The 19,930-nt window shown below is 37.8% G+C and overlaps 1 protein-coding gene across 1 annotated transcript in view; it reads right to left on the reverse strand.

Moving 5' to 3' along the window:
- Window positions 1-323: 323 nt before the first annotated feature.
- Window positions 324-19,930, reverse strand: part of LOC126256539 (odorant receptor Or2-like) — a 38,806-nt gene continuing 19,199 nt past the window's right edge. Inside the window, exons 3-4 of the mRNA XM_049955491.1 lie at window positions 10,513-10,668; window positions 324-618 (exon numbers count right to left, since the gene is read on the reverse strand). Of these exons, the coding sequence (XP_049811448.1) occupies window positions 565-618; window positions 10,513-10,668 (210 nt within the window). The 3' untranslated portion in view covers window positions 324-564. The remainder of the gene's footprint in view (window positions 619-10,512; window positions 10,669-19,930) is intronic.

Here is a 19,930-nt window from a genome sequence, read left to right on the forward strand (position 1 = left end):
CCTGTTAACAGTAACCTGCCTGAAGATTTATGACATTGTCATATTATATACACCAAATCACAGTAATCATTCTGACCAATAAATACAATAAATAAACAGTTTTATGCTTGCTACTTTTTGTTTCAAATTATATGCAAATGAAAATACACATGGTTATATACGTAGCAAAGTCCAATGGGAAAAAAGGTATCGCACTACAGAAACGTTACTTACTCATTGACATCTGAGCTAATAGTTTATTTGGCAGAGTTCATTCATTATTGGGTGAGTAATAATAAATAATAAAAAAAAGACTGTCTGTTGTCAGCTGTAGTTTTATATCAGTGAAGTTGTTATGAGGTTACAGGAATCAGAAGAAAAGAAAATTTTAAGGTGACTGTTTTCTCTCTCTTTCTTTCTTCATCTATAAGGAAAACAACTACCTGTACTGAGTCCTCTTGGTAAAATGAAACAGTGAAATGAATATTGTGTTAAGAAGTGGGTATCTCTAAACATTATAGAAACCATTCAGTCCGCTAGTGCAGGCACAGGATAGTGATTACTTTTCTACAGTCAACACTAACTTCATTCATTGAGTCTGGTGAGAAGAGTAAAATATGAATATGAAATCTGCAAAACCTGAAAAGAGAACAAAGACTGTTATTGTCTTATCAAGATACTATAAAAGATTTTCAGTTTATAAGGATGAGCGTACAAGCACACCGAATCACAGTAGTCATTCTGACCAAGAAATACAATAAATAAAAAGTTTTATGCTTCCTACTTTGTGTTTCAAATTATACACAAATGAAAATACACAGGGTTATGTACGTAGCAAAGTCCAATGGGAAAAAAGGTATCGCACTACAGAAATGCGCATGGGCGCGCGCGCGCTCACACACACAGTCATTTCATTGTTGTTGAGATTAGAACCAACAACATTATGTGACTTGTCCCATAAAACAATGTGGGGAGGTTTGAGGTTTATAATTTAGCACATGACACTGTGTGACATAGCACGGTGGATTCTTTCTATCTGTTATTGTTTTCCTACTCCCGAAAATGACCAGTTTTTGTACCTTATTTCCAACACATTTACCTACTGGCATGACTTACTTACCCAAAAATCTCAAGTCCTTATTTAATTTCACACGATTTTATTATTGTTCTGTTTACAGTGATGTGATTAGTTTTCATTGTGGTATTCGTAATTTGAAAATATAATTAATTGATTTCAGTCCTACAATTTGCAACATGCAGAAACCTATGGGCTAATCGGTAAAATCCAATGTAATGATCTACACCATTCAAAATCTAAGCATTCCGATTTTCCAGTAACATATTTTAAATGACCTAAAACTAATTATTTTATGATGTAATTAAACTTGAAGTTCTGAGCCACTACTAATATTCATTGCAAACTTTACCCTAACTACTGTTAAGATTCTGAATTTTGACTACTTACTGCTGTTACTTTTTCTGTGCAGAATGACACACATTAATTAATTAATGTACCAATTAATAATTTCATGTAATGTACCCTAATTTGCATTACGACGCAAGGTGATCCACATCACTTAAGAATAATGTTGTCTGTGAATTTTTCTAAATTTCTAATCAACAACATTTTCTGTATGCCAGAATCAAATTAGTAAAAATAGTAAAATCCAACCTAGCCACTTTTCAAACCATTACATAATTTTCAAAATTATTTTTTTCCAGTGTCAGTCTTTATAAGACTATCTCAATCCCAAAATTTCCAGTGTTCTGTCAGAAAGCTCACGAGTAAGACAAGTATCAGATGTACCCACAGTGTTGACTATTGCCACTACTTTATATGTTCTGTACATGAAAATGTAAGCAGCAACATCCACAAAACTCAAGAACTGTAATAACTTTTGTGTAATTACTGTAACATAAATTAAGGAATATTTTAACTGAGCTCTTTCAAGACTGATAGGAAGTGTGGAATGTCATTGTCATCAATAAGAGTGATTGTTGGACGTAGTGATCCTCGTTATGGACTGAATTAAATGAACTACTGAAGTGTAATCCACTATAATAAATTTTTACAGGATTTTGCAGGTGTGAATGACTTTTTCAAGAAGATGCGAACTGCTTTGTAGTTTCTTACATAATGTTTTGAAAAATGGCTAGGTTGGATTTTACTATTTTTAATGAACTGCAATAGAACAATTAGCTTCGACACAGTTATTGTAGGCATTGATCTGGTTCAGTTAGCTAGTAAATTTTTTGTAGTTGACAAACTGATCACCATTATTAACAATCAAATTTCGCAAGGAATAAATGTCTGTGTTAGTACAATCTAAATTACGGTGTCATGTACATCTTTGAGCAAACACCATACCACATGTTTACATATTTTCACCTTTGCGGTGGTCGAGAATGGCGCTACTGAGTAGTCACTATCAGTGAAACTGATGTAAAGTCTGGGAATCAGGAATGTTAAACTGCACCTCTCCTCCTTGTGCCCACTAAACAGTGGTCATATAAAACTGTTCAACCATCAGCCACCTCTTAAGTCACTATTGCCCAAACATAGTTCACAAACTTCTGCTAGGGTAGTGCACTAAAAAAAGTAGAGCAATGTGTGCTAATATTCGTCTTCAGAGTGATACTATGAGGTGCGCTAAGGCAAGGAAAGTAATATGATTGCCGAACAGTGGTGGGTTGAACACAGCAGGAAAAAGTAAGAATTTATTTACCGTTTTTTTGGGGGAGTTGAGGGGGTGGGGGAGGCAGAATATGCAGAACCAGATCTGTGTAGAAGACACAGGAAATGGAGATCTGCTGTATGTAACACTGAACTGCATGGTGGAAGCAATTGTAGCATTTGTGGGGTCACTAAAGTCATTCAAAGCAGGTTACGCATGCAAACAATAATTTAATTTGAGATTTCCATTTTTAATAGAATCGGTCTTACAAATTTAAGAAACTTTAGGACCAGACAGAAAATATAGTTTTAATTAAATGATCACAAATAAATAATGAATGCAAGAAACAAGGTAAACCTGGATGCCTAGCACCACCTAAAGGAATCTAAATTCTTATGTCATAAGTTTACATGCTTAATGCATACTTCAAGAATTAAAGAGTTCAGATATTTATTTGAAATGGATGATAGATATGCAAGAACAGGCTGAGAAAAATTATTTTTGTTACTTGTTTTTAAACTTAAGTTTCATCACTATGTCTGGCCAAAGATGGTATAATTTACACTAGGATCTCACTTGGTAGCAATGAGGCCACCCTGTATTGAAAAATACTGCTACTTAGTTCTTTTTACTATAGGTGAGCATCATGTTTGGACACATTATTAAATGATTAAAGATGCAGACTAGAAAGTAACATGAATACAACAAAGGACCAAGCAAGCTCTATAAGCACACATCTCACACCCCAGCATCCATAAGTTGGTCAATGGAGGAAGTCACCTGTGTCATGTTCCCCCACTACACTGTCAAAATTGTTCAAATGGCTCTGAGCACTATGGGACTTAACATCTGTGGTCATCAGTCCCCTAGAACTTAGGAACTACTTAAACCTAACTAACCTAAGGACATCACACACATCCATGACCTAGGCAGGATTCGAACCTGCGACCGTAGCGGTCACGCGGTTCCAGACTGAAGCGCCTAGAACCACACGGCCACACCGGCCGGCTACTAAACTGTCACCACCCCTGTCTTCTACCTACAGAAGTGGTGAGGACAGAACACAGCAATTGTTTATTTCACTAATAATGGATGTGAAACCGCATTTGCTCTCATTTTCTCTACACATCATGCTTGATAGTCAAGTGGCAAATACTGAGAACCCTCCATATGTTAAGTGGTGCATTATGACCAAGGCAAGCATTTTTTTTTTTTACATTTTTCCTAGATAGAACTTACAAATAAATACTTGTAGCAGCAACTCAGTGACATAATATATTGACAAAGTTGTAAGAATTCTCTTTCTTTCAAACCACAGATGGCATGAGCTCTCTCTTTTCAGTAACCTCTATATCAGTACTGGACAGGCCACCATTGAACTTATTGACGAAGCTCATTGTATAAGAAAGTACTGAATGGTTAATAAAGATTCTTATTCTTATTCATTTACTGTGACAGTCTCTGCTGGGATACTATTCTCAAGGTGAGATTTACTTTTAGGCAAGGATTCAGGTTTAAATCCAGGACCAGCACACTGTCGTAATATCAGGAGGTTTAAAACAATATCCTTTCCAGAATTTATAGTGTTGGGCTGTTATGTTATTGTGGGAAACTGCAAGGCAGTTTAGCATTTTCAATCTGTTTAACTTAAAGAAAGAAGAGATTCTTTGTGGGCTACCTAAATCCCTCTACATTAGTGGATGTTATTTTTCCTCATTGGTACACTCAACCTGTTTGGAGTATCAGAAGCTGTGAAGTAAGGACTACTGTATTCTCACAAGGAACTAGGGAAGTGCAAGTCAGCTAAGAGTGAGCTTCAAATGCCTAAGTAGGTCTAATGCAACTGATATGTGGCAGCAGCACCATAGGTGGTATGCTGCTGACAGTTTTGCCTCAACTGTCATCCACACTACTGAAGAAGAGTGCACATTAGGTTTTATGGGATTTAATATTCTATCATTTCGTGATACAGACAGTGAATCCTAGATGTTTGTCCTCTGCGACACATATAGCTTCACAGGTGCACCCAATAGTGGTTGCTCAGAATTTACGGTAATAGAAGTTGGGGTGTGGTAATGGAATTCATCTGAGGCAGAACCTCAAATATCTCAGCAACCCTAACACAAAAGGGTGAGTTCTGTCCATCAGAGGTTGTCTACTATGACTGTTTTTCCTCAATAGTCACCCACCCTGTCAGGACCAAGAGATCAGGAATCCTGGGTTCAACAAACCAAAACCTGGCATGAGACAGTAATAACTTATTGAATCTTCTGGGCACAGCAAGCATTAGTGCTCCCCCCCTCTCCCCTCAGTTTCATTTAAGGGTACTGAGACCATTATTATAAAGAATTCCCTCTGGATTCCAGACAATGGATAACCACCTCCAAGGAGATTATTTTTGTCTCTTGTAATATTACTGTGTTGCTTCTCATCTGGAACTGATTTGCATTATTAGCCAAATAAATACAACTAAAATGTAAATACACTAGGAATTGATTGTATAAATACCAAGGTCTCCAAAACATATATGCATAATAATCTTATTGCTCACTTTCACAGAAGAAATACATTATTTCAGCTGTATTGTCCAAGATAGCCTAAGTCATTGTTTGCAGGTCACCAAGAGAGAGGTATTTCTGGGTAAATAAACTTCGAACTCATGTTTTTGTTAGACTTTTGATTGTGCTGATTTATTTTGCTTGTAATCCATACATGCACTACGAAACTTTCCATTCTTTATGCTATTCTTAAATAAAAGTTAATTGTATTAAGAGTTCACTACTTTGTAAAAGGCACAATTAATGATGAATGTTTCGCAGAACTAACGGAGGTCCACTTGTTTTACAACTAGCCACTACATTATCAAATTTCCTTGCATACCGTATTTACTCGAATCTGAGCTGCACTTTTTTCCGATTTTTGTAATCCACAAAACCGCCTGCGGCTTAGAATCGAGTGCAAAGTAAGCGGAAGTTCTGAAAAATGGTGGTAGGTGCCGCCACAATTGACTTCTGCAGTCGAATATATGTAATGCTACACAGTCATGCTTTGCATGCACAAAGATAAATACTGGCGCCAAAACCTCAGCGTCAGTAAATAAATTAAAAGAAAAAAAAGGTAGAAGACGAGCTTTTTTCTCCGCCCCGAGTTTCGACCACTTCATTTTCTGACATTATCCAATAAAGTAAACAGAAATTCCGTATGCTTTATCTTCGAATATAGCAGCCTTTCAAATATTCGTACCAACAAAAATAAATTTCTTTACACTAAAGTACCAACAATGCACAAGGCTTTAGGATTGTTGCACGAGTTGATACGCTGGTGCTCATTAAGATTTCACGTAGCGGCACCTATTGCTTCGTGGAATTTTGTGAAGTGCTTGTTGGCGTTAGTGGACCATAATGAATCGCTTTCATTATAGTGCCAAATTCAAGAGGGGAGTTATTTCTTTTGCGGAACAAAGTTCTAATCGTGCTACAGGTCTAAGATACGGGGTTGACAGCAATGTCAGGCGATGGCGACTGTAGAGAGAGAAATTATTTGGATGTTCAAGTAGCAGGAAAGCATTTAGTGGGCCAAAGTGTGGCCGATATCATGCACTAGAAGTGATTTTAAATGAATTTGTTAAGGGACAGCGTCAGAAATTCCTGCCTGAGAACGCAGAAATTTAAAAAAATTAAAGCACTTGAAATTGCTAGAGAGCAAAAAATCGAAAATTTTAAGGCTAGTCGCAGCTGGATTGATCTGTTTATGAAGCGCTGGGGTTTTTCACTCCGAACGCGAACTTCAGTTGCACAGAAGCTGCCGAAAGATTATTAAGAAAAACTTGTGGAATTTCAGCGCTTCATAATTAGGCGGCGCACAGAAAAGCAATACCTTCTATGTCCGACAGGAAATGCTGCCCAAACTCCCGTATATTTTGACATGCCCGCAAATTATACGGTTGACGCCAAAGGAAAGAAAGACATAAATGTTCTTACATCAGGGGGTGAAAAACTCGGATGTCCGTCTTTCTTGCTTGCTTGCACAGCAGATGGACATAAATTACCCCCATTAACAGTTTTCAAGCGAAAGACTTTACCGAAATCGGAAGTGTTTCCAAAACTGTAATTGGACGAGCAAACGAAACTGGGTGGTTTTCGGAGGACATGGTGCTGGAATGGATTAGGCATGTGTGGAATCGTCGTCCTGGCGCAGTGCTTGGTTTATGCAAGTGATCTCTGGCTTGCGCAGTCTGTTGGTATTAGATGCGTACGCAGGCCATACAACACCTGCAGTAAAACGAGAATTAGAGGAAAGCAAACCGAACTTGGCAGTAATTCCAGCCGGGATGACGTCAATTCTGCAACCACTTGACGTCTGTTTGAATAAACCATTTAAGAACAAGCTTAAACGCATGTACATGGACTGGCTTTCGAAAAGCGACAGCCAACTGACACCAACAGGACGTGTAAGACGCGCAAGTTTGTCGCAAGTGTGCCAATGTATTTATGATGCATGGAAGTGTGTTCCGAATCAGATTGTGCAACACGCATTTAAAAAATGTTCGATATCCAATCCACTAGATGGTACGGAGGACGATGCTCTGCATGAAGAAATGAGCAAAAAAGAATCGAGTGATAGTGATTCAGAATCATGACATATTTTAAACATTTCTTATAAGATGTATTACAAACCTAATAAAATTTTGTTTTAAATTTCAGCGTTTAATTTTTAAGTTATTTTCATTCTCATTTTATAAGTGCTGCTACTCCGCATTGCACAGGTTAGAAAAGCGTGGAGAGCTGCATCAAACCAGTCTACGGACTGAGGACAACAACACACACTGCATTTGAAGTCATCACTACAAATCTACTACGAAAATCCAACTGGCAAGACTGTTTGGTATGTATGTCAATATGGCCAACTCTACGTTCTGAATTTTATCCTACTTGTGACAACAGATTGTTGCTAATAGGAAATTTTATGAGTCGTGAATCACATACAGCATTCTCTTCACCATAAGAATAATACGAATGTAAACATTATGCCATCTATTCTTTTGTGTTTGCTGCTATCTCATTTAAATCCTATCTGCCTAATAAACCAAAAATGGTCCAAATGGCTCTGAGCACTATGGGGCTTTACTTCTGACGTCATCAGTCCCCCCCGAACTTAGAACTACTTAAACCTAACTAACCTAAGGACATCATACACATGCATGCCCAGGGCAGGATTCGAACCTGCGACCGTAGCGGTCGCGCGGTTCCATACTGAAGCGCCTAGAGCCGCTCGGCCACCCCAGCCGGCGCCTAATAAACTACGAAACTAGAGTGAGAAAACAGCAAACGCTGAAGAATATACATGTCATGTTTATATTCGTATTATTCTTATGCTGATTAGTGATACCGTCAGAAATGAAGCACGGCAACTGACTAGATTTTTAAGTCTAAGACGACTCTAATTTTTGTGCAGAACGTAATGTACTAAAGAGGCGTCTGCAAAGATTTTCAAACGGTGAAAAATTTGCGCTAAACTCTCGTTCAGAACATCTATCATACGCAGTATATTATTTGGTTCCTGTTGATCATTATCAAAGAAAGCATCAGTGTAAGCAACAAGAAATAGCAGCCTCTTGCCTGTGTTTCGCTAATGAGACAATTTCTCTCTTTCTTTATATTGTAAGCGGCGGTAGCGCGCACAAAAGCAAGCCATGCCGCGAGCGGAGACAGGTCGTAAACACTCGTTATCAGAATGCGACAAACAATGCATGACACAGTACAATAATGCATTTTCAGCTTAGAGTAACATAAACACCTATAACAAAGAGAACGGCACTTATCAGATCAAAGCAATCGATTCAAACCAGACGAAGCACGTGAAAAAGGAAGGGTGCCCGTATAAATACAGACGGAGCAACTGACGCATAGCAATGGCTACCTGGTAAAGCTTAACTGCTAAGCTTACGACTCGAACCAAACTACTGTAGCTGTATCTTCATCCATTCGACCTAAATTGTGTCTCATGTTACAATGGACCAACTTTGTTTCGATTTGGAGGTGCAGTCTAAAACTTTTCTCTCCCCTTGAATTTCGTGTCTCAAATTTCAAGTGCGGCTTAGATTCGGGAATTTTTTTTCCCTTGCTTTCGAGTCTCGTTTTTCAGGTGCGGCTTAGATTCGTGTAAATACGGTATATATTCAACTTTTAGCAGCTTCTGACAGCAGTGTAACATGTATTTGAATTATTGGACACAAGTAAAAGAAGTTTGCATAAATAAATAAAACAATAATAATAAAATTAAAAAATAGCTTCATTACGTTCTTCTTTGAACTTATCCAGTATAAGTGAAATTTAAAACTTTCCTGGTGTACAGACTGTTCCTAAAATTTTCAGGCAAACTACAGGATGTCAGTAACTTAGTGACACAATGTTTCAACACAGTCTTCTGGCCATCTTCAGTTATATACTGGCTACCATACACTGAGCTGCCCCATTTAAAACCATGGTGGCACACGCATGGTGTATCCAATCACCACTGCGCATGCGTTACTCGAGCACGTGCCCTTCTGCTGCTAGTCTGTGCACTCATAAGAGCACCCTCCACAGGGCATAGACTTCCAGAAGACATGCATGTGCTCATGCAACATATGCACAGCAGCATCTGGGAACACCATGCATGTGGCAAAAGGGTTTTAAATAGGGGAGCTCAATGTACTGTAGTAAGTATGTACCTGAAGGTAGCTAGAACACTCTGTGCTGAAATACTGGGGCACACCACAATTATATGGAACATATGCAGCCATCATGTGCAATTGCTCTGCCATTTCTGGAGATATTTGCAATTTCGTTTTTGTAACTGGTAGCTGGAGTCAGCCCAAATGAATAAAGCTCATCATGTCCTTTATAGAATGGTCATTATCGATAGGTGACTGATGACCATAGATGTTAAGTCCCATAGTGCTTTGAACCATTTTTGAACCATTGTTGATAGAAAGGGTCTGTTTCCCGTTATAAACATAATGATTTTGAAAGCAGAATTACATCTCATTTGATACAGAGATCCCAGATTGATCTAGTGTGATATTTGTTTCATTGGTATAAATTAACAGGGCCAGTAAACCATGAAGAATATCCAGCACTCCAGGAGCGACTGAGCAGCAGCACTGCTGCCAGGCAGTAGCAGTCACCATGGCCTGGTTATTCTTTGTGTTTTACTGTCCCTGTTAACACATTTCAATGAAAGAAATATCACACTATTCTAATTTTGAACCACTTTAATGAATGAGCACATAAAATTACTTTTTTTTTCTTAACGGGAACAAAGGGGTGCTTTCCTAAGACAATAGGCCTCACATGGGGGATGCAGTGAGCAATATTTGTTTGGGTTGACTCCAGCTACACGTTGCAAAAACAAAACTGCAAATATCTGCCGAAGCACCAGGGAAAATATGTGTGATGACTCTTAGGAGAGACACTCCATATACTGCACAATCTGTGACACTATTTTCTTACATTATGTCCTCTCACAACATTTTAGTGAACTCAAAAACAGTCAACAGATGAACAGAATTTTCTGTGATTTGTCATAAACATCAGAATTATGCTATACACAAATCAGAGTTCTATGCTTCAGGCAAAATATATTTTCAGCATTAATTCATGTAATGTGGTTTATAACTCCCCTTCTACTGTCATTACTAACAGATAGTAAGTTCATAATTCACATACCTCTCCAAGAGACACAACGCCAAACATTTAGCTTAGCGTCACAACAAATGACACCTGACAATGAGATTAGTAACATGGAAATTCACTATCCATACTGTACAGATATTAAGTGACTTTATTTACTGAATTAAAAAGTTAATTACACTTACTGAAGCGAAGTTTTCCATAGTAAGATCTGCAAATTTTCCAAATGTTATTTTTGGTGGGCGGGTACAGCGAGCCATAATTATGCTTACTGATATTCCATACTCTTTGGAAACATAATACCACTGAGACTCATAAGCCGCCTTTCCAACATTGATACCCTGTTGGTATGTCGAGAATTTTTACACGTGAATTTTGGAAATGAAATTCGGTACCAATTATCAGATTTATGATACCCAAAAAAACTAAGCTAATTAAAAGAAAATGAAAGAGACAGTTTAACAGTGATGGCTATTTAGAATATAGAATTAATAATAAATCAGCTTAATGCTATACATGTACAGGGGGAACAATTTCCAACAACAAAATTTCAAAGGCTATTCAGAAATGTTATCAGAGTAGTTTGATACCGGGGCCCATTGGTCTCTGATGGCTCACTAAAGAGTAACTGCATTATTTTTATTTTATTATCTACATTTATCTTTGTATGTGTTGTTGTTGTTGTTGTTGTTGGAGGTGGTGGTGGTGGTGGTGGTGGTGGTGGTGGTGGTGGTTGTGGTGGTTTTCAGTCCCACAGCTGGTTTGATGCAGCTCTCCAAGCTAGTCTACTTTCTGAAAGGCTCCTCATCTCTGCATAGCTACTGCAACCTGTATACATTTGAACCAGTTTACTGTACCCCAAGACATGGTCTCCCTTTACGGTTTTTACTCACCCACACTTCCTTTTATTATCATACTGACAATTGCTCAATGGCTTGGTATGAGTCCTGTCAATCCATCCTTTCTGTTAGTCAAGTTGTACCACAAATTACTGTTTTCCCAAGTTCAATTCAGTATCCATTCATTATTTATCTGATCTAACCATATACCCTTGTGTATTTTTCTGTAGCACCACCATTTTGAAAGCTTCTAAGCTCTTCTAGTCTGAACCATTTACGGCAACATTTTGGCTCTGTACAAGGCTACTGTAATGTATCCTTCATCAGGCAGCAGTGAGCAAATATGAAAACAATAAAGTTACATGAAACTGTTCAATAGTACGCAGTGCATAAATTATAGGATTGCCATTACAAAGACACATCACAAATGGAGTAGCACGACGTATTGGATTTACCTCCAGACATCTGAAAATATTAATTATCTCATTGAGTACTGAAGTGAATTTCTGTAAGAAAAATGAAATTGCTATCATTTACTAATTGGTGAGTGTATCAGGGGTGCCAATGAATGTACTACTGTCCAATAAGCAGATTGACAGTGAGAAGTTTTATTTTAATTTCCACCTTAAATAGTGGGAGCAAAACTGAACTGGTCTTAATATTTGAAGATGAAGGTTCTATTCAGAATACAATGCTCAAACAGCAAGATGCAATCCACAATCGGTCTCATTGCTTTCAAACAATGTATGTTGCCCTTCCTGACACACCGTCTCTAAAACACAAAATACACAGCATAAAAACATATGTGAGGAATGTATAGGTGACTACATTAATGGTACACGGGATACGTCAAGTTATTATTCAGAATAAGATAGAGTACAACATTTTCCAATTACTTATACTTATGTGTGCTTTGTGCGACCAGTCAAACGAGAGTGAGTAACGGAGAGGAGCTTCTTCTCTCAACCAACTTTCTACTGTTTTAGAACTGACAATTTTTTCATATACTGATACCTTGCCTTTTTACTATTACTGAATCATCTATTCTCTGTTTATCTTATGCTTGGACGAGTGTACAGTTTATTATGACAGTATGGATAAATAAAAACAAAAACTGACAATATTTTATTTCTTACACTTGACTGCACTCTGTACAAATACCTGCAGAAAAAACTTCATGACACAAAAAATATATTTGACACCAATAAATTTCTCTTTTTCACACATGCCTCTGTTGCTAGTGCCAGTCCACATTTTACATCCTCACTACTTCAACTGTCATCAGTTATTTTGCTGCCCAAATAACTAAACTCACTGACTGCTTTTAACGTCTCATTTCCTAAAATCTAATTCTGTCAACGCACATGATTTAATTCAACTAAATTCCCCTATCCTTGTTCTACTTTTGATGATGTTTATCTTACAACCTCTTTTCAGGACACTATCCATTTAACTGCTCTTGCAAGTCTTTTACTGCCTCTGACAGCATTACAGAGTCTTCAGCAAAGTTTTTTTTCTCACTGAGCTTCAATTCTCTTTTAAAATTCCTCCCTGGTTTCCTTAAATGCTTCTCCAGTGTACAGACTGGATAACACTGGAGAGAGGCTACAACCTTGTCTCACCTGCTGCTCAATTATTGCTTCCATTTCACACCCTTAGACCCCTATATCTGCTATCTGGATTCTGTTAAAGTTGTATTTTAACCCTCCTACAGTCAGAATTTCAGAATATGTTTCCATTAACATTGTCAAAAGTTTTCTTTATTCACAAATGCTGAAAATATACGTTCACCTTTCTTTAAACTATCTTCTAAGATAAATCGCAGGCTCAGTATGACCTCGTGTATTCTACATTTCTTTTGAACCCGAATCAATCTTCCTCAAGATCAGATCTTCCTGAAGTCTATGGATATTTCGTCTGTCTCACAAATCTTGCATGACAGGTGGAATAGTTTTGTAATGACTGGCTCTCCCATGAACCTCAGTTACTCTGTAGGAACATCATCTATTCCAAGGGCCTCGTTTTAATTTCAGTCTTTCAGTGCTCTGTCAAATTCTTCTTGCAGCATAACATCAGCCATTTCATTACTTAATCAATCAATCAATTAATCAGGTTCTGTAGATCACATCAAGAAGGAGAATCTCCAGCGAGGTGGTACTAATCAAGGTATTCATGGCAAAGAAAAAATGCCACACTTGAAGGTCAGCAAGCGATTTTTCATCGAGATTCAACACAAAAGTTTATCTAGTAAAATCAGATTGAAAACACGTTTGAAAATGAGGACCCGGCAACACTGTCACGTCATGCAGCACATCAGAATGTGTATCACATCACACTACCGTACCGGCCATCGTAGCTCACTGAGTAGACTGCTGGAACATCAAACTTACATCCACCATGGAGATTTGGTTGAAATCTTTGTCAGATTCCTTTTTTTATTTTTTGGACATATATTCCCTACTTATTGTCAATTGCAAGCAAGATACCATTTTGTCACATGACAATAGCCCATCACATAACATCAGGATTCATTACACTGTATGCACATGTCCATTAACCACCCAGTGCACAAACATAACTGGTCAAGTCAAGTTCATGGAGGTTGGCTTCCCAATAGAGTACAAAAACGACGAATATGTTGTTAGCTTTTGGTGCTTGGAGCATCCAATAACCAAGCTGTTGCTGTTGCTTGTGTATATACTGGACAGAACCCTCAAAAAGGTGCCATCCTGAAGAGAATATATTTCACCACCTGGTAATCTTCATCCACAAGTAAAGGACAGGGGTCATCCATGGACTAAAAGAGGACATGATTCTTGAAAGTGTTCACCAGTCACCTCTGTGAAGTACCTGTGATACTGCAAGGCAGTTCCAGATATCTCGAAGACTGGTTGTTGAAGGATTTCACGGCGAGGAACTACATCCATATCATTACACATTAACCCAACACAAGTGGCCAAAAGACCTCATTAAATGAGTAGAGTTTTGTGAATGCGTTTGGACCAAATGGAAAAGAACAAACTTTATAAACAACGTGATATGGATTGACACACTTAGCTTTACTCATGAAGATGTTTTCAACCACCACAACAGCCAATATTGGTCGAGAAACAACCCACATGTCACCCTACCAGGCATACTTTGGCATAAACCTGTGGGTCGGGAATTTTGAACATCTTCTCTAAAGTGAATGCTGCTTGTACATGTATGTATTGGCTCTGTGAAGATAAGCATGGATATCAAATATACAGAACGGAATTATTGCATGCAGCATAATGTGCAATCTAGTGTAGTGTACCTAATGTGTTTTTTTAACCTCACTGAACACAGATGATGTTACTGTACCCAGTGTTATTGTCTGTTGGCTTTGTGTCATGGACATAACAGAATGGTCGTTTATGCCTGTAACCTGGTTTTTCTAGATACACTTTTGTCTTGATTTGGGGTCTGGAATCACATGCGGATCACAAAGTACGACATCTTTTCTTCACCCTGTGTATTGACATAAGACAAAATAATGGCATACATTGCAGTAATAGAAAACTATTGCTATACTGCATAACACTACTTATGATTATGACAGCTACATTTAATCAAGTAAGTTAGAGAGAACTGCTACTTTGGAAAAAAAACTGCTGCCTCCTGAGTTCTTCTATACAACTGCTATTTATCTGATATTGTTGGCTTAATATTACTTGATTACAATGGTATTTGTCCAAGAAAATGAATCCCATTCACCCTCCAACAGCACATTGTTACTTGTTATTCAGGTTTACAATAAACACTATTTCAATCCCTTTGCAGAACATTTCAATCCCTGAGTCTAGGTATTCAGATAATTTGTAGAAAGACTGGTTAATGAGATATGTTTTGAATTTTCTTTTTAACTGGTAGGAATTCTTCATTTATTACTTTTTGTTATACAGGAGCTTGTTGAATGTCTTCCCACCAGTGTATATAACTCCATTCTGAATCCTAGATAAGAAGGCAGTCTACATGAAAATTATTTTTGTGTCTTTTAATGTGCAAATCACAGCCCAGATGAAACTGATTTATATTACCAGCAATGAAAAGCATTAAGGAATAGATCTATGGGAAGTGAGTGTAAGAATCCTTAAATACTCTTAAAAAAGTTTCTGCAAGATATATAATTACCTGCTTTACACAATATTTTTACTGCTCACTTCTTCTGAATAAACACTATTTATTTTAGGTGCACTGCCATAGAATGTAATTCAACAGGACAAAGATTGAAAATATGCAAAATAAGCCAACACTTTTTTCTGTATGTCAACACAGTGAGAAATTCTTCGAAGAACATGACACAGTAAACTCAGCATCTTGGTAGTTTATCTGCGTTGACTCTATTTTAACTTGTTATCCAGTTGGCACCGAGGAATTTTTTACACTATGGATCATTCAGCAAATGACCATTGATGGCTACTTCTGGTGCTAATAGGTCATTACTACTGGTCTGAAATTGCATAATACTGTATTTCTTAGTCTTTGTGAGATTAATATTTCACCTCTTAGCTGTGAACCATTTATAGGCGACTTCAGCTTTCATCTGAGCTCTCTCTGCTAAAGTTGAGTTTCGATCCTCACTCAGTACACTTGTGCCATCAGAAAACATTACAACTTCATCTTTATTTGCTTCCTCTTTTTCTTTCTATAACATTGTCTTCAAATCTGTTTCCCTTGTATAGACTGTACTTTCACCTTTTAGCCTTCCAGTCTGTGCTTGGTATGGGCTTACCACATGAGCTCTTCATATTCATACACACACTTCTCTTTCCTCCAACAGCCTCTTTAACTTTCCTACAGATGGCATCTACTTCCCGTATGTTTCTGCAATTTTGTGTTTACTGTTCAGCCATTCCTAATTTTTTAGATGCCTGTATTCCCAATTGCCTGCTTCATTTACTGCAATTTTATATTTTCTGTTTTTTTTTTTTTCAATTAAATTCAATATCACTTGTATTAACCACAGATTTCCACTGGATCTTGTCTTTCTTCTAATTTGATCCTCTACTGTCTTAACTACTTCACCTCTCAATCTTATCCAGTTGTCTTCTATTCCCTTCCTGTTACAGTCACTTGTTGCCTAATGCTATTTTTGAAACGCTTCACAATCTCTGGTTCTTTCACAATAATAAGCAATGGGTAACTAAAGGCACAAAAATTTCCAGTGAGAGAAACAGATTTCTGCAGTACTGTTGTAAGAAATATAGAGTAAACCAAGAATTAGCAGATTATTCAAAAGCCTACAAAAGAATCTATGGTAGAGTAGTCAAAGAGGCAAAAATTATGGGGAATGACAATTTGATAAGAAACTCATCTAACACAATGAGATCCACATGGAGAGTTATAAAGAAAGAAAATTGAAGTTCAGCTCCAAAGAAAAAGAATGTATCATTAACAACAGAAGGCTCAAAAGTCACAGACCCAAATTCACTTGTGGAAAAATTCAGTGAATACTTCACTTCACTAGCCGAAGACCTCATTCATGTACACTGTCAAGGACCAGTCCCAAGTTTCTCCAGCAAGTCAGTAATCTCGACTGCTTCTATGTATGTTTATGAAACAAACCCCAATGAAATTACAAGTAAAATTAAATCATTAAGCAATAAAATGTCAAGTGGTCTTGATGAAGTACCTGATTTCACATTAAAAGCATGTGCTCACCACATCGCAAACAGCTTGGCAAAAATTTTCAACCTCTCTTTAAAAACTGGTGTATTTCCAGATATTTTTAAAATAGCAAAAGTTTCACCACTGCTAAAAAAAAAGGTTCTTCTGAAAAAATATCAAACTACCGACCCGTGTCACAGTTAAGTTCCATCTCAAAAATTCTAGAAAAACTCTTCTATGACAGGCTTTTAAGTTTCATAAATAAATATGCACCTCTTACAGTACAACAACATGGTTTTAGAAAGTCTAAATCTACAAAGACAGCAATTTTTGAATTCTTAGACTGCATTTTAAAATCCCTTGATCAACATAAATTATCTGCAGGTATTTTTCTAGATCTATCAAAAGCCTTTGATGTCCTGGACCATAACATTCTGCCCGAAAAATTTGAAAGACGAGGAGTAAGAGGTGTAGCACATAGCTGGTTGTGTTCATACCTAAAAAACTGCAGGCAGAAAGTTGTTGTTGTTGTGGTCTTCAGTCCTGAGACTGGTTTGATGCAGCTCTCCATGCTACTCTATCCTGTGCAAGCTTCTTCATCTCCCAGTACCTACTGCAACCTACATCCTTCTGAATCTGCTTAGTGTATTGATCTCTTGGTCTCCCTCTACGATTTTTACCTTCCACGCTGCCCTCCAATGCTAAATTTGTGATCCCTTGATGCCTCAAAACATGTCCTACCAACCGATCCCTTCTTATAGTCAAGTTGTGCCACAAACTTCTCTTCTCCCCAATCCTATTCAATACCTCCTCATTAGTTACGTGATCTACCCACCTTATCTTCAGCATTCTTCTGTAGCACCACATTTTGAAGGCTTCTATTCTCTTCTTGTCCAAACTGGTTATCGTCCATGTTTCACTTCCATACATGGCTACACTCCATACAAATACTTTCAGAAACGACTTCCTGAGACTTAAATCTATACTCGATGTTAACAAATTTCTCTTCTTCAGAAACGATTTCTTTGCCATTGCCAGTCTACATTTTATATCCTCTCTACTTCGACCATCATCAGTTATTTTACTCCCTAAATAGCAAAACTCCTTTACTACTTTAAGTGTCTCATTTCCTAATCTAATCCCCTCAGCATCACCCGATTTAATTTGACTACATTCCATTACCCTCGTTTTGCTTTTGTTGATGTTCATCTTATATCCTCCTTTCAAGACACTGTCCATTCCGATCAACTGCTCTTCCAAGTCCTTTGCTGTCTCTGACAGAATTACAATGTCATCGGCGAACCTCAACGTTTTTACTTCTTCTCCATGAATTTTAATACCTACTCTGAATTTTTCTTTTGTTTCCTTTACTGCTTGCACAATATACAGATTGAATAACATCGGGGAGAGGCTACAACCCTGTCTCACTCCTTTCCCAACCACTGCTTCCCTTTCATTCCCCTCGACTCTTATAACTGCCATCTGGTTTCTGTACAAATTGTAAATAGCCTTTCGCTCCCTGTATTTTACCCCTGCCACCTTCAGAATTTGAAAGAGAGTATTCCAGTTAACGTTGTCAAAAGCTTTCTCTAAGTCTACAAATGCTAGAAACGTAGGTTTGCCTTTTCTTAATCTTTCTTCTATGATAAGTCGTAAGGTTAGTATTGCCTCACGTGTTCCAACATTTCTACGGAATCCGAACTGATCTTCCCCGAGGTCCGCTTCTACCAGTTTTTCCATTCGTCTGTAAAGAATTCGCATTAGTATTTTGCAGCTGTGACTTATTAAACTGATAGTTCGGTAATTTTCACATCTGTCAACACCTGCTTTCTTTGGTATTGGAATTATTATATTCTTCTTGAAGTCTGTGGGTATTTCGCCTGTCTCGTACATCTTGCTCACCAGATGGTAGAGTTTTGTCATGACTGGCTCTCCCAAGGCCATTAGTAGTTCTAATAGAATGTTGTCTATTCCGGGGGCCTTGTTTCGACTCAGGTCTTTCAGTGCTCTGTCAAACTCTTCACGCAGTATCTTATCTCCCATTTCATCTTCATCTACATCCTCTTTCATTTCCATAATACTGTCCTCAAGTACATCGCCCTTGTATAAACCCTCTATATACTCCTTCCACCTTTCTGCCTTCCCTTCTTTGCTTAGAACTGGGTTGCCATCTGAGCTCTTGATATTCATACAAGTGGTTCTCTTCTCTCCAAAGGTCTCTTTAATTTTCCTGTAGGCAGTATCTATCTTACCCCTAGTGAGATAAGCCTCTACATCCTTACATTTGTCCTCTAGCCATCCCTGCTTAGCCATTTTGCACTTTCTGTCGATCTCATTTTTGAGACGTTTGTATTCCCTTTTGCCTGCTTCATTTACTGCATTTTTATATTTTCTCCTTTCATCAATTAAATTCAATATTTCTTCTGTTACCCAAGGATTTCTATTAGCCCTCGTCTTTTTACCTACTTGATCCTCTGCTGCCTTCACTACTTCATCCCTCAGGGCTACCCATTCTTCTTCTACTGTATTTCTTTCCCCCATTCCTGTCAATTGTTCCCTTATGCTCTCCCTGAAACTCTCTACAACCTCTGGTTCTTTCAGTTTATCCAGGTCCCATCTCCTTAAATTCCCACCTTTTTGCAGTTTCTTCAGTTTCAATCTGCAGTTCATAACCAATAGATTGTGGTCAGAATCCACATCTGCCCCTGGAAATGTCTTACAATTTAAAACCTGGTTCCTAAATCTCTGTCTTACCATTATATAATCTATCTGATACCTATTAGTATCTCCAGGATTCTTCCAGGTATACAACCTCCTTTTATGATTCTTGAACCAAGTGTTAGCTATGATTAAGTTTTGCTCTGTGCAAAATTCTACAAGGCGGCTTCCTCTTTCATTTCTTCCCCCCAATCCATATTCACCTACTATGTTTCCTTCTCTCCCTTTTCCTACTGACGAATTCCAGTCACCCATGACTATTAATTTTTGTCTCCCTTCACTACCTGAATAATTTCTTTTCTTTTATCTCGTCATACATTTCATCAATTTCTTCATCATCTGCAGAGCTAGTTGGCATATAAACTTGTACTACTGTAGTAGGCATGGGCTTTGTGTCTTACTGTAGTAGGCATGG

The sequence above is a fragment of the Schistocerca nitens genome, chromosome 1, assembly GCF_023898315.1.
Source record: "Schistocerca nitens isolate TAMUIC-IGC-003100 chromosome 1, iqSchNite1.1, whole genome shotgun sequence".
NCBI lineage: Eukaryota > Metazoa > Arthropoda > Insecta > Orthoptera > Acrididae > Schistocerca > Schistocerca nitens.